The sequence below is a fragment of the Schistocerca serialis genome, chromosome 12, assembly GCF_023864345.2.
Source record: "Schistocerca serialis cubense isolate TAMUIC-IGC-003099 chromosome 12, iqSchSeri2.2, whole genome shotgun sequence".
Lineage (NCBI taxonomy): Eukaryota > Metazoa > Arthropoda > Insecta > Orthoptera > Acrididae > Schistocerca > Schistocerca serialis.
This window is the reverse complement of record NC_064649.1, coordinates 12,869,369-12,884,435: the sequence shown is the minus strand read 5'-3', so window position 1 is coordinate 12,884,435 and position 15,067 is coordinate 12,869,369. Positions and strand designations below refer to the sequence as shown.

General features: G+C 40.6%; 1 protein-coding gene across 1 annotated transcript in view; it reads left to right on the top strand.

Moving 5' to 3' along the window:
• Window positions 1-15,067, top strand: part of LOC126428148 (tenascin-X-like) — a 105,707-nt gene that overhangs the window by 85,938 nt on the left and 4,702 nt on the right. The window contains exons 6-9 of the mRNA XM_050090058.1: window positions 1,517-1,708; window positions 8,699-8,887; window positions 10,041-10,188; window positions 14,026-14,228. Of these exons, the coding sequence (XP_049946015.1) occupies window positions 1,517-1,708; window positions 8,699-8,887; window positions 10,041-10,188; window positions 14,026-14,228 (732 nt within the window). The remainder of the gene's footprint in view (window positions 1-1,516; window positions 1,709-8,698; window positions 8,888-10,040; window positions 10,189-14,025; window positions 14,229-15,067) is intronic.

Sequence of the window (15,067 nt, the reverse complement as noted above, 5' to 3'; positions counted from 1 at the left end):
AAAGTGAAGCACATCTTGTCGGGTGCCATATTCGACGACTGGGCTGTTCAGATTTTTTGTGCAGATGGACAGGTTGTCGGTTGTCACAACCATGTAAGATGTTGCACAATGCTTGCTGGTAGATCGCACAACTGCTTTCGCAGGTGACTCTGCCTTCTATGGGGTACGAGATGCCTGTGACAGACAGACCTGGAGTGGGTGGTAGTTGGAGGATATATGAGACAGGTCTTGCATCTGGGTCTGTCACAGGGATATGAGCCACGAGGCAAGTGGCTGGAAGCAGTTTTGGGGCAGAGATGGATAAGGGTATTGCTTAGGTGGGTAGAAGATTACCTGTGTGGGAGGGATGGGGATGATATTTCTCATTTTAGGGTAGGATGCCAAGTGGTCAAATGGAATATGATTAATTTCAACTACACACAATGCGAAATAAAACTGAAAGGAAATAAGTAATAACAAATGAACAATAAAGTTGATAATTTATAACATCAGATTCTGTATTTCATATGAGAAGTAATAATATTGAATAATTTACAGGTTAATATATAACAATCAACAGAAATAATGATACATTGCAACTCACCACACAGAGGAGATGCTGAAAATCCAACAGACACAATTAATAAGAGACTGTTTTATTTTGGCTTTCAGACAAATCCCTTTATAAGAGGGAGAAATGGGTACAAACATTCATGCATGCACAATTCACACTGTGTTCCAGTAATTACATGTGGGGAGATGCAGAGATTTCTGGGAATGTGGCATTGGTCTTGCCTGAAGTCAGTTGATGGCCGCCATGAATAATTTCTTCAATCTTGTTCACCATCTCTTCAAATCATGATTTAGGGATGCACACATCTTTTATTATTATTATTATTATTATTATTATTATTATTATGAACGTTCCGTCTGACAGCTTTAAATTCCTGGAACCACTTGTACACATTACTATGATTCATTACACTATTCCTGTAAGCTAGATTTCACTCAAAATCAGGAACAGTACATTCTCCTTCTCAAGAAGAAACCAGATTCCTGTCCTCACATCACAGCTGGCAGGATTGGATTCAGAATACACACATATGTTTCAGCACTACAATAAGTTTCCAGACAATTGATCATGCATTCTACTGCCAACTCATTTTTATTGAATGCAGTGCTGCCACCTTTGTCAAGGAAACAAAAATCCCTTTGAACGACACAGACTCAGAATTCTTATTTTCTGGACATGCCTTGCATGTACTTCTAATTTATCAGTTGCCAGTCCAAGGTCTCTATCCAAAATAAGGATGAGGAGAACATACTACATTCTGCCACATCTAATCTTATGTCGTGAATCTGTCAGCAGATGTACTGTTTCCATATAGAGCAGAACTAACTTGTGCAGCTTATGTCATGAATCTGTCAGCAGATGTACTGTTTCCATATAGAGCAGAACTAACTTGTGCAGATGGGTCCATATGACAGTCACACCATGTCATGTTGAAGGGTTAAAAGGTTTAACATGTGACCGCAGGTGTGAAGGGGGCTGCCTGAATGGTGACTGTACGGCACCCAATGAGTGTACGTGCCACGCCGGCTACGTGAAGGTGGGCAAGTCCAACCAGTGCGCGCCCACGTGCAAGTCGGGCTGCCCGCACGGCCGCTGCACTGGCCCGGACACCTGCACCTGTGACTCTGGCTACTACCTGGATGCTGCCACCAAAACGTAAGTACCTGCACACCAAATAGCTGCCATAATTTTCCAGTCTCCTCTCTGGAAAGGTGCCACAGAAAACTACCTCGGATAGTTGTCGGCACTTGCTGCTAAGTACAGTGATTTGCTCGAACACCGTGTGGTACCCAATTTCACTTGGACTGTAGCGGCACTTCGTCGAGGCACGTGCGAGCTCCTCGTCGAGACCGTAAAGGTCCGAGGGACGTCTACCGGCCGTCTTGTCATTCCCGCTTTCTGACATCGTACGGATGCAGTGTGGAGGATTATGTGATCAGCGCACCGCTCTCCCGGCCGTTTTGCAGACTTTCCAAACTGTGTAGTCACTACTGTTCAGTCAAATAGCTTCTCAACTGGCATCACAAAGTTGCGTGCACTCTGTACAAGTCCGCCCACTGAGAAAAAATTCTCGGAAGTACCAGAATTGAACCACGGTCTTCAGAACGGCAGTCACTTATGTCGACCACTCGACTACGGAGGCGCACTGTCGAGGCATAGCACAGGAAAGTGGAAGTAACTACATCTATATCTGTCTGTATCCTCTGCAAACTGTAGTCAAATGCATGACATAAGGAACCTCACATTGTAGCACATATTACTATTTCTTGCCATCCCATCTGCATACAGGGCACAGGAGCAATTCCTGCTTAAATGCACCTGTGTGTACTGCATAGTCCTCGGATATTTTTCTGCAGTATTCACCTAATGCTGACTATTGAAACTTGGTAAGTAGCTTCAAGAACTGATGAAGTGTATGCCAGTTAAGAGGTCACACCACTCGTGTTGCTCTTCTTTGTATTTGTTTAATATCATCTGTCAGTCCTATTTGTATTCATCGCACAATTTTGACCAGTATTCTAGGGTGGGCTGCGAGAGTTTTTTTGGAAACCATCTTCCTTGTGCAGTGATTTAATTTTCCAGTATCTTGCCAATGAACCAAAGTCTGCCACGTGCTTTACCCACAACCGAGCCGATGTGCTCATTTCATTTCATATCCCCACAAATTTCAGATCCAGGTATTTGTATGAGTTGACTGATTCCAGTGTGACTGATTCATATTATTGTTACAGGATAAATACTGCGTTATTACACTTTTTGAAGAGCAAAATTTTACATTTTTGTATGTTTGTAGCAAGTTGGCACTCTTTGCACTGCTTTGAAATCTAAGTAACTGACTGGATGTTTGAGCTCATTTTTTCAGACAGTACTTCATTATAGATAACTGCATTACAGATAACTGCACCACCTGGAAGCCGGCCGGAGTGGCCGTGCGGTTCTAGGCGCTACAGTCTGGAACCGAGCGACCGCTACGGTCACAGGTTCGAATCTTGCCTCGGGCATGGATGTGTGTGATGTCCTTAGGTTAGTTAGGTTTAATTAGTTCTACGTTCTAGGCAACTGATGACCTCAGAAGTTAAGTCGCATAGTGCTCAGAGCCATTTGAACCATTTTTAGAACCATCTGGAAAGATTCTGATGTTATTTTTTATACAGTCTGCTGGCTCATTAATATACAACGTGAACAGTAAGGGTCCAAAGACACTTCCTGGGGGCACACCTGAAGCTACTTCATCTGTCAATCGCCCTACATCCGAGAAAACACATTGCCTTTTTTTTCCAAAAAATCCTCAACTGAGTCAGAAATTTCAAAAAATGGCTCTGAGCGCTGTGGGACTTAACTTCTGAGGTCATCAGTTCCCTAGAACTTAGAACTACTTAAAACCTAACTAACCTAAGGACATCACACACATCCATGCCCGAGGCAGGATTCGAACCTTCGGTCGCGCGGTTCCAGACTGTAGTGCCTAGAACCGCTCGGCCACCCCGGCTGGCCAGAAATTTCACTTGATACCTCATATGAGCATATTTTCATTAAAAAGAGGCAATGTTGTACTGAGCTAAATGCTTTTTAGATATTAAAGTGAATACTACATCTACGTGACAGCCCTGATCCGTCACTTAAACAGCTCATAACAGAGTGTTTCACCTAGATGTTGAAAGCACCATGTAAAGGCATATGTGACACAGAAAACTGCAAAAGTCACGGTGTCTTTGTGACAACCAAAAAACTTACCTCATTTGCATGGAGCAAGTTCACAAGGTTTGTAGGAAAGGCCACGTGAACTTGGAGGCGAAGAATGAGGTGGCAAATACCCTTATTTCCGCCATATGTTTGTCAAATGCTTCAGTAGCACTCCATACATTTAGGTTGTCATTTTATGAAATATACAGGTTGGAAGTAAAGAAATGGTTAGCCCTAACAGTTCTGCATGTAGTTTCCTTAGTGTCAACAAAATCTGTGCTACCAGTCGTTTCAAACTCAAGCCTTTGGCCTTTTAAATCATCAGAGTTTCCTTCTTTGGTAATAAATGTAGAACCAAATTTCACACATTACAAAACAGTACACCTAACAGGATGAAAGTAGTCCAAAAGACATGAATAAATTTTTGACGTGTGCTGTAGAAATTGTCTTTAGTGAACTGTGAATTACTCATCTCATGACGTACATTTACAATAGATTTGGTTTGCGTACAGGAAACGTGTCCAAAATTTATAATACAGTTAGAAATATTTTTACATTGATAAATAATAGCACTACAATAAATAATAACAATATAAGGATATTTCTTGGAATATGTAAAACATTATATCCAGCTCAAATTTCCAGTTTGTCCTGCATGAATTCATCCACTGAGTAATAACACTTCAGTGTCAGTACCTCATATAGCTTTCTTTAAAGTGAACCCAAATTCATCTGCATCAACTTGTTCCCTTTTAATTTATTACAAATTTTCATTCCCATGTATTGAGGTTAGTGGGGATAGTTTGCGGTGGTGGGTTTGACGCATAAAATTTTCTTAATTTCTAGCATCGTGTGAATGGACAAAATGGTTTCCCTCAAATAATTCATGTCTGGTGTACAAAAATATAACAATCTCATATATGTATAAGGATGGCAGAGTTAATATTTTAAGTTTTCTCAATAATGGTCGACATGGTTCTTTGTGATTTGCAGTGCACGTATTTCGAATGATTTTTTTCTGAATTTTTAGTATCTGCACAATATTTGTCGAGCTACCCCAAAAAACAATACCGTACATAATAATGGATTCAAAGTAGCTTGTATATGCTACTTTTTCATGTGTCCATAGTAAAGCAGAGGTGTGAGATTTTGTGAACAGCAAACATCACTGAGCATGTTCTTTTCCTAAAAATTTCATAGACAAGGTGCCACCAACCTCATTTCAAATCTATGAGCAGTAGATAGAATAAAACACATTTAGTGAGAGTATGCCTTATACAGGGATGAAGATACAAAGTTGAGGCAATTTATTTTCAAAAGAACCATTCAATTTTAAAAGGATACATCTTCTACAACCGCACATATACATCTTCCATGTGGTGTCTGTGGTTGACAAAAAGTTTAGTTTGTTTCCTATTACAAACAAAATTATTTTCAAAAGAATTTTACATGCCCATTTGATAAGGCAGTCCCAAGTTCATATGGTATGACACGGTGTGATGATGTATCAATATCCAAATTAAATACTTCACAGAAAAGAAAAGAGGAAAATAGCTCTTTAATTAGGGAATGGTCTTTCCTTTGAAATTTACTTATTAGCTCAGAAGACTTTTCCTGTGGATAGATACATGAAATTTTAGAATTACAGTAACTTTTATTAACATCATTTCTGATGAAACTGAATGTCCCATTGCAACCAGAACAATAAACTGAACTATCTGGATAATGAAGTTTTGTGGGGAATTTGTTTCTACCATTGTGATGATGTACATGGTATGTGCTTCATGAAGGAACTTTAACATTAGGATCTTTAAAAGAAATTTGGTAAAAATTTCATATAGGCCTTAATACATGGAACAGGAGTGCATACAAAACATGGTGGTGGCAGTCAGCCTGCTCTGTCACAACCATGGTGTCGCTTCTCACCCCATTCTATGGTAGATAAAAAGTTGTGAATTATTAAGGTTTAAGGCATTATGAATAAAATTCTGTTTATGTGGATTCTTTTTGTCTTAAATAAATGTTAATTTTCTTCTTGTTTGGATCACCTTAAACAATAAATAACAGAGTTAGTTACATCAAAATGTTAGGACTGTCTGCTTAATAGATGGTCGGTGCACCTTTGGAAAGCGATGCAGTAGCAGTTACATGTGGAACGGATTTGACAAGCCCTCTGTAGATTTCTGGAGGTACGCGGTATCAAATGCACGTGCACGTGTGCACACGTGTATGCAGTTCCCGTAAATTACAGGCCACAAGTTTATGCCCAGAGCTGGCAACTGATTGCAACTGACATATATTTTATCAAGTTCAGAAGAGGCAAATTTTCTGGCCGAAATGTCGATGTGAGTTTACTGTCAAGCTCCACAGACCACTGTAGCACGAGTCCGGTTTTGTGATGCAGATGATTATCCTGCTGGATAAGACATCACCACTGGGGAATATACAAATCATGAGGGGATGTACGTGGCCTGCAGTACAGAGTATGGTGGTTGGGGACTTGCTTGTCTACAGCTGCTGTGGTGCCTTCAGTTACTTCCACAGGTCCTGTGGAGGTCCAAGTGAATATCCCGCAAAGCGTAAGACAGCCTCCACTGTACTGCATCCGTGCATATCTCAAACAGCAGTTTGCCCGAATAACGACAAATCTGATATGACCACTGACCTGGAATAAAAATATCTACGACTCTCTGACTAGGTGACGCGTCTACACAATACACAGTCCAATTTCGATGATCTCGTCCCAGTCGTAACTGATGACGTCTTTGGGTCGGCATCGGAACACACCAGTGTCGTCTGCTGCGAAGCTCCTCATTCGACAGTGTGCACTAAATGGTGATCTGTGGAACACTTGTGACTGCACCAGCATTGTGTTGTGTCATCTGCAACAGACTGCTGCCTGTCCTGTTTTACAGAACAGGCAAGTCCCCAACCTCCACATTCTGTACTGTGTGTGGACGTCCAACATCTAGTCACCTACTCGTGGTTTCATTTTCTTCCAGTCACTTTCCAGTGATGCTCATGACAGCAGCATGTGAACAGTAGACCAGCTTTATCACTTCCAATATGCTAGTTCCCCGGTGCCAGGCCATAACACTCCAGCCTTTGTCAAAGTCACTTGTGCCAGTGGATCTCCCCATTTGTGGGTAGAATGATGTCACTTGCACTGGATGGCGCAAATAAGAGTGGCCTGGAGAACAGAGTTCCAGGGCACAAAGAAACACAGCAGAGGAAAGGAAATGCAGTACTAACCTGACTACAGCAGACGTTGAAAGTGACCACCATTCATCTCTCGGCACTTTTGGGCCCTGGTCAGCAAGTTGCTGAAGGTAGATCGAAGCTGTATAGCTGTACAACCCTCTCTTTAACAACAAATATCCAAAAGTCCTGCAGATACAGTCTACACTGTGTTTCTACTGTAATAAACGCAGTATTTAACACTCTGAGCAGTATCGATATGAGCGGAAGTTATACTAAACTGATACGTAACCTGTCGTTTTTGTTGCTGCCTCCACATTGTCGAATTCTTCTTATGAAATTTGCCTGGTTCTGTATTTGCATGTAGAAACTATGTAAATAAAAGATTTAGGTTTATTATCAATTCTATCATTGTTTATTTGTTCTCCACATGACGTAAACAGCATCACCAAAAGGCGGACTGTCCAAAGCATGTCAAGACAAAACACTGAGACTGAAACAGATACAAAAAGACTGACCCTGACATAAAAAAATTGTGACAAAATACTGAGCATGCCAGAAGCAGCACTGCTGTGTTTCTTTGTACAGAACTTTAACAATGAATTAAAAAAAAAAAACATTATTAATTTGGTACAATTTTGATGTTACAATTAAAATTTACAAAACATAAAGGAACTGATAATACAGCTCAATACGATATGAAATGCAAAATCAAATGACATCATTTTTACAGTATCGTCAGTGGTTTTAAATATTAAAATCAAGCTGAACTTTAACTATAATAATGTCTTTCGTATTATTTTGGTCTGGAATTAGTTACAGTATGAATTTTGTTACTAACATTTATTGACTGTACAGAACTCGTGCTTTATCTGATTACATATGTAAAACTCACAAATATAGCTTCAAATTCTGGAAATTGGAAAGTTGGGTGACGAAAACAATGGAGAGTTAATTGGAAACATAATTACAAAGAATATTAATTACAAAAGAGGACATAAAAATAAATAACAAATGTAAATAAATCACTTGCTAATAACTTTCAAACTGTTTCACAAAAGTAATGAGGTTTTCTGTTATCAGATTTTTAAATTACCATTTTGTTAATTCGAAGTATTGGCTTTTCATACCAAAGCTTCTGCAGCCTCTAATTGTTACAGAATGATCACTACAGTTTTACAAAATGATGACTAATTTGGCATAGGCACAGGTTCTGATTAGTTGTGTCAGTCATTTAACAATTAAGAATGTACTTGGTGATGGATCTGGAATGTTACATTAACTTATAAAGACTTTAGAACATATAGAACTATATGATACCCACTTAACCATATAGACAGCATATGATATTGGACTGGTATCGTAATGTTGAGTTGAAATTTTGGGAAGGTGTACTATTATAGCTGGACTGCTGGGATTGTTGCAACCTCATCTGAAATGTTATATGCAGTTCTCGAAGACTACGAGGGTTGCCGCATTACACCTAAGGCGTGAGGGCTCCCCATGCAAAGTAATCGCACACTACTTCCATTAATAGCACTATCAGATGTGAAGATCATGTAAATGTGCTCCAAGGAACTGGTGTGAATCACATGGTGAGCATAAACATAATGTGCACGTCAGAGGATGTGGTTATATCGTACACTCACGTTCAACTGCGTCCCCTCATCTAGGCCACTTTTATTTGCCCCACCCTGTATATTTTCACACACTGCTACCAGGCACCATTCAATCTCGTAGTACGTGATGGTGATCACATTGCAGGTGCCGCCCTAACTGCCCCGGAGGTTGTGCCAACGGCCGCTGCACGGGTCCTAATAAGTGCGTCTGCAACTCCGGCTACACTGTGGACCCCGCAGCCCGGCCGGCCGGCTCTCGCTGCATACCCCACTGTCCCGGAGGCTGCGTGGGTGGAGTCTGCTCTGCACCCGGTGTCTGCACCTGCCTCTCTGGGTGAGTCACCGACCAGAACACCATTCTCCTGCATCTGTAAAGGTCTCGGGACATTCGCATGAACTGGCAACTGTGACAGAACAGGATAATGTGACTGCAACAAACTTGTGCCTTCTTTTTCATCGAGCACCATAACATTAACGCGTGATCGTAAAATGTATCTGCATCTACAGCTATTATTTGCGAGCCACTGTGAAGTGTATGGTGGAGGGTACATTCTGTTGTAGCACATGTGGGTTACTTCCTTTTTTATTCACATGTGGAGAGCTGGAAAAAGTCTGCTTAGCTGCTGCTGTGTGCACCATAGCCAGCCTGAGCTCATCTCTGGTGACCTTATATGAGACAGACACAAGGGGTTGCAGTATGTTCCATGGTTCTTCATTTAACTCATTCTTTAAACTTTCTAATGGGCTTTTGCAGGTTTATTGATGCATATTTTCAAGGATGTACTAATTCAAGTTTATCAGTATTTCAGTGATGCTCTCCAGAGGATCAAACAAATCAGTCAACATTACTTTTTATAACATTCCCGGTTAGTCCTGTTTGGATGGATCACACACTCTTTGGCAATAATCTAAGCTGAGACGCATAAGTGATTTGTTAATAGTCTCATTTGTAGAGTGATTGCATTTTCCCAGTACCCTGTCTATGAACCAAAGATTGCAACCTGCTTTACGTACAATTTAGTCTTTGTAAAAATTCTATTTCGTATCACTACAAATTCTAACACCCCGGTATTTGTGTGTTAACCAAATCCAGTTGTGACTTGTTGATACTGTCGTCATCTTATGAATTGCACAGTTTTACATTTCTGAACATTTGAAACAAGTTGCTAATCTAAGCACCACTTCCATATATTATTGAGATCTGACTGAATATTGCTACAGTTTTTTTTTAGCCAGTAGTTCATTGTAAATAACTGCATCACCTGAGAGAAGTGTACACGGTCGTTAATGTACAGCACGAACAGCGAGGGTCCCGACACACTTCCCCTGTGTCACACAGGAAGTTATTTCTACATCTGTCGATGGCTCTCCGTGTGGGATAACGTACTGCAGCGGTATTTCTACCTGGATTTGTTCTGCATTGTTGTGACAATAGATGATGCAGACGGTCCAAGTGACCCGGAATTAACTAAACAATTGTGTTCTAGGTACGAGAAAGACGTGAAGAACAAGACGGGCCGCGTGTGTGTTCCGCGCTGCTCGACACCTTGCGGGCGGGGTGCCAAGTGCACCGCCCCCAACACGTGCGACTGCTTGCCCGGCTACGTGAGGGAGACCGCACCATCCGGTGTCAAGGTACGCTGTCCACACTGGGAGTACTTGCCAAACATCATTATGGGTGGGACTAGAGAGAGCCAAAGTGCCTTGAGAAATGGAAGTTGTAAAATTACAAAGCTATTTTCTGTACCTCTTAATTCTTGTATGTTTAAGTCCTCACCAACCTCCTTGCAATGATCATAAGGTATTTAAACAGTCAATAATGATAATTTAACAAATGCTATTAATTTACATGTATTGTTTCTACACACACAATGATCAGCTTTCTTGCAGGGTATTAGTACAAATTTAGCAACATAAATCGGTAAACTACATAGCCTCTGAGTAGTCTCACAAAATTTCACCAGTCACAAATACTGATGTCGCAACAGTTTCTTACTGACTGACAGACAGACTAATAACATAACTTTACTTACACAGACCAACATAATGTTTCAACAGATAGAATGCTCACTTTTGACTGACTTTGACTCAGTGTGTGGCACACGTACAATTAGATGACAAAAGTTATAGGAAATTTCCTAATGTTGTTTTAGACCTCCTTTTGCCCAGCACAGTGTAGCAACTCGAGATGGCACAGACTCGACGAGGTCGTCTAAGTCTCCTGTTGAAATACTGAACAGTGATCTCTCTAAAGCGATCTACAATCGAGAAAGTGTAGCCACTGCAGGATTTGATGCACAAAATGGCCTCTCAGTTATGTCCCCTAACTGTTTGATGGGATTTATGTGGGGTGATCTGGGTGACCAAATCATTCACTTGAATTGTCTAGAATGTTCTTCAAACCAATTACATACAGTTGTGGCCCAGTGGCATGGTGCATTATCATCCATAAAAATTCCATTGTTGTTTGCGCACATGAAGTCTGTAAATCACTGCAAATGGCCTGAAAATTGCTAACGTAACCATTTCTGAATAACATGTTCTCAGGTTTCCAACCGCATCAATTGCTTAAAACTAGACGAGCTTTCGGCCAAGCACTCCTTGGCCATTGTCAAGTCATAACACTTGAGTACTCTTTTTGTCAGAAATATTGCAGGACAGGTTTTCTTAAAGGTTGAAAATTTCACTGACCAACTCCTTTTGAAGTAGTCCCTTGGGCTATTTATACACAGTCACCAATGTTACTGGAGGTCTTGGAAGCAAGCAGGTACTGGTAAGCTCACTTGTCACAGCCTGTCGGATATCTGAGATATCTCGATGAAGCTTTTCTTTCAGTCACCTTCCCGCATGCGGAAACAAGAAAAAATTGCAAGGGGAGAGATCGGGCGAATATGGCATATGTGGTATAGCAATAACAGAATGTGTGGCCAGATACTTGATTACAGATTATGCAGTATGGGGTCTTGCACTGCCACACAGCAAGAACCAATCCTGAGAATGCCACACATCAGGGTGACAACAATGAATTGATTGTTGTAAATGTTTCAAGACTTTGATGTAAATATTTCGGTTCACTGTTTCACCTGGAGGACCATACTCACGGTGAACTAATCTTTTAGTACCAAAGAATGGAATCGACGTAGTCTTTGTTCTCAAAGGATGTCATTTGACTCCTTTTTTAGGTTGGTGATCCAGGACCCCACCATTCAGCACTTCAACATTTCATGTGAGAGCCATACTGGTAGCACCAACTTTCATTGTCAGGAATAATCTTTGACAGAAATGTGGGATCACATCTGGCTCCATCCAGTAGTTCAGCATAAATTCTTCTGCTTTCCTCTTTCTGTTTGTCTGTTAGTGTGTGAGGGACAAGTTTTGCATTAAGTTTTCATTCCCCTAAATCTTCATGTAAAATATTATGACACACATCACAACTCAAATTAAGTTCTTCTGATATCACAGGTACAGTTACATGATGTTCTCCTTGCAATAACTGCCTTACACACTCCTCATTTGCATCGGTATGAGCTGTAGTTGGGCGATCAGCTCTGGGATCGTCTTCCACTGAATCCCTGATTTCACAAAATCTTTTGTGCCGTTTGAGAACATGACTTCTTGAAAGCGCCTCACCTGCATGTGCTTGCTTAATAATTGTCCACGTTTCACTAGGGGTCTTCCCGAGCTTAGTGCAGAATTTATGTTCGGTCTTTGCTCACAATTGGCATTCATTGTGTTGCCGTAACTAATGTGTGTTTGTGGGGAAATGTGGACAAGGTCATTTCAGGGATGCACAAATACCAGGTAACATTAAAAATAAAATTTGTTCCATTTTAGTACTGCAAACTCAGAAATAAACAACCTGTCCTGAAACTTTTCTGACAGAGTAGTATGTACATGTTTTTGTTGATACTATTTGTGTGTACAAAAATGTTTACATATTCCAGGATACTGTAAATGCCTTGAAAAGAAATTAAGGTGAAACACCTATGGCACAAAAATTGTGTTTTATTCAGTTGATATTAGACAGTGCCAAAGTAATGATTATTGACATACCATAATATAAAGGCAACTGAGGATGACAAGACTACAGAACTTGAAGTTCTAAATGCCATCTTTTTCAGATGTGTTTTCAGTACTATTATGTTCTCGGTAAACTGTTGCATGTCCCTAGACATGTTTAAAGTGTCAAATCATGAAGAAAACCTTCAATTACTAGAAGGTGCATGGCCCTTAGATCAAGGAGTGCTTCCCTCAGGAGTTCCATCAGTGAAAGGTGTGAACCCATTCCATCTAATGCCTATCCATACAACTAATTGCTTTGGCTTTAAAGATGATGTGGAAACATTGTTGTCAATGCAGATGTGCAAGATCTCCAAATAGAGTATGAGTAAAGTGTCTCTCTCATCCATCTCGAATAGTTTTTTAAAAATTCTTACTCAGAAACAGAAGAATGTAAAAAGATCAGCGTATTCAAAAGAGGAAAGACCATTGCAGATGTGTGCCATGCTGTACTTCATCTGAAGGATCAGCTATGTGTATCAGCTGCAGAAGAACAAGACCTGTTGACAATGTTGCCATTTTTTTTGTTGATAGTGCAGGGAGTTTCACAGCAAACACTGCAACATCTGATCTCGAAAACAGACTTGCATAAGAAAGAGAAGTGAATACTGAGGAGTTTTTTCCATGGATTTAATTTTGTTATTGTCTAGAAAAAAAATTGTAAAAGAAATGAGAAACGGTTTTTGTTGACTACAGTTCTGCTACTTATAATATTACTGCTGTATTTCTTTACTTGTGTTATCACAAATAAAATTCAGTGTCTCAGTATTAACAACGCTTAGAACAAAAACTTTCACATTGGCACTTAAAACAAGTCAGTTTCCTGGTATGGCACTTACAATGTTCTTAATAAACTATTATTTATTTTCTGTTCTGTCTCATTGTTTTTTACAATGATGAAATGGCTACTTAATTCTGTAGTATCAGAATACCTTCTCAATATTGTGGATACAAATAAGTTATGTTAAAAAGAGGTACATCAGTTTTTTGATTCTACTGACAAAACTGAGATATTCTCTGGACCATGTTGGGACATGATTATTGCAAAAGCACTGACCTGCAGTGATGTTTGTTGTCTGTACCAGACACTCCTTATGTGTAACGGTGTGTGTTTTGCCACAACAAATGTCTTCCACAACTATGACCTTACATTTTAACGTGCCATATAGTCAGAATAAATAGTTCAGTTCATTTTGTTGAGGGTCAGGTCGGTTTTATCGAAGGTCGGGTCAGCTGTGATGAGGGTCAGTATAAAGTTTGGCTATATTGTTCATTAGATTTTGTTGGTTGGGCTTTGGTGTAGATGGCCCATTGAGGTGTAGAAGTGGAATATTTTCTTTCAAAGAATACTTGTTGCTGTGGGAGTAAGGTATGCGCAGTAATTAACCTGAATTGGTCATTCTTACATTACAGGGTAGGAATGCCACAGTGCTATGCCGCCCGGACTGCCCCAAGGGCTGTGGCCCGGGAGCAGTCTGCTCGTCCCCCGGCCGCTGCACCTGCCTGCCGGGCTACACGGAGTCGGCTCCCAAGTCGAACATCTGTGTCCCAGTCTGCACGCACGGTTGCGTCATGGGTGACTGCACTGGTCCTGATGTGTGCACGTGTAAACCGGGGTATGTACACACAACTTACCAGGCAGCTCCACTGAGACATACATTTTGATTGCTAGTTACTTGCTCACATATTTGTCCCGTTAGTGCCAGAGGTTAGATTCAGAAATAAATGTAAGTTGTGTAGTGACTCGCCTTAACTGTACAGCTGATAGCCATCGTTCTGCAGTATGCGATTCTGTGAACGTACCTCATTGGCCTATTACAACAATTTTCCCAGGTAACCCATATCTCTGCTTGACTCACCTGCCTCGTATCATAATGCTAAAGTGAATTTTGCCAGAGAAGGGATGTGTTAAACATATAAGGAAGAGCAAAACAAAATGTTGCTGTTGAAAATTTATCACTGAGATGCAGTGGCCTCTAAATGTTCTATCTGTAATACAATATAAAACATTAACATAGCTCACATCTGGCACCATCGTGGGAAGAGCCATTGCAGAAAACCGCAAACTCGGAGTACATCCATCCTGCGTATTCAACTTGTAGTTATAGAACCCATAAAAATCTTTGTCTTTGCAGAGAATATGGGTTTACTTCCACATTAACAGCGCGTGCGCGCGTGCGCGTGTGCCATTCACATCAGTGTACTGTGTCTTATTATGTGAGGATTCACAGGAATCTGTTTTCCGTTGCAGTTGAGTCCTTCACGAATAAAGCCGTATTTGGGTTACTTTGGACTAGTCTTGTCCACTGTATAGTTGTGACAATCTTTGGTAAAAACACTGATACAGGGAAATGAAGCAATGCAAGGCAAAGCATATAGTGTAAGTATACTTACTCGGTCAGGAGGGACACGGAATCTTTTCTTCCGAATTCAAAATACACTTTGAACAAAACTC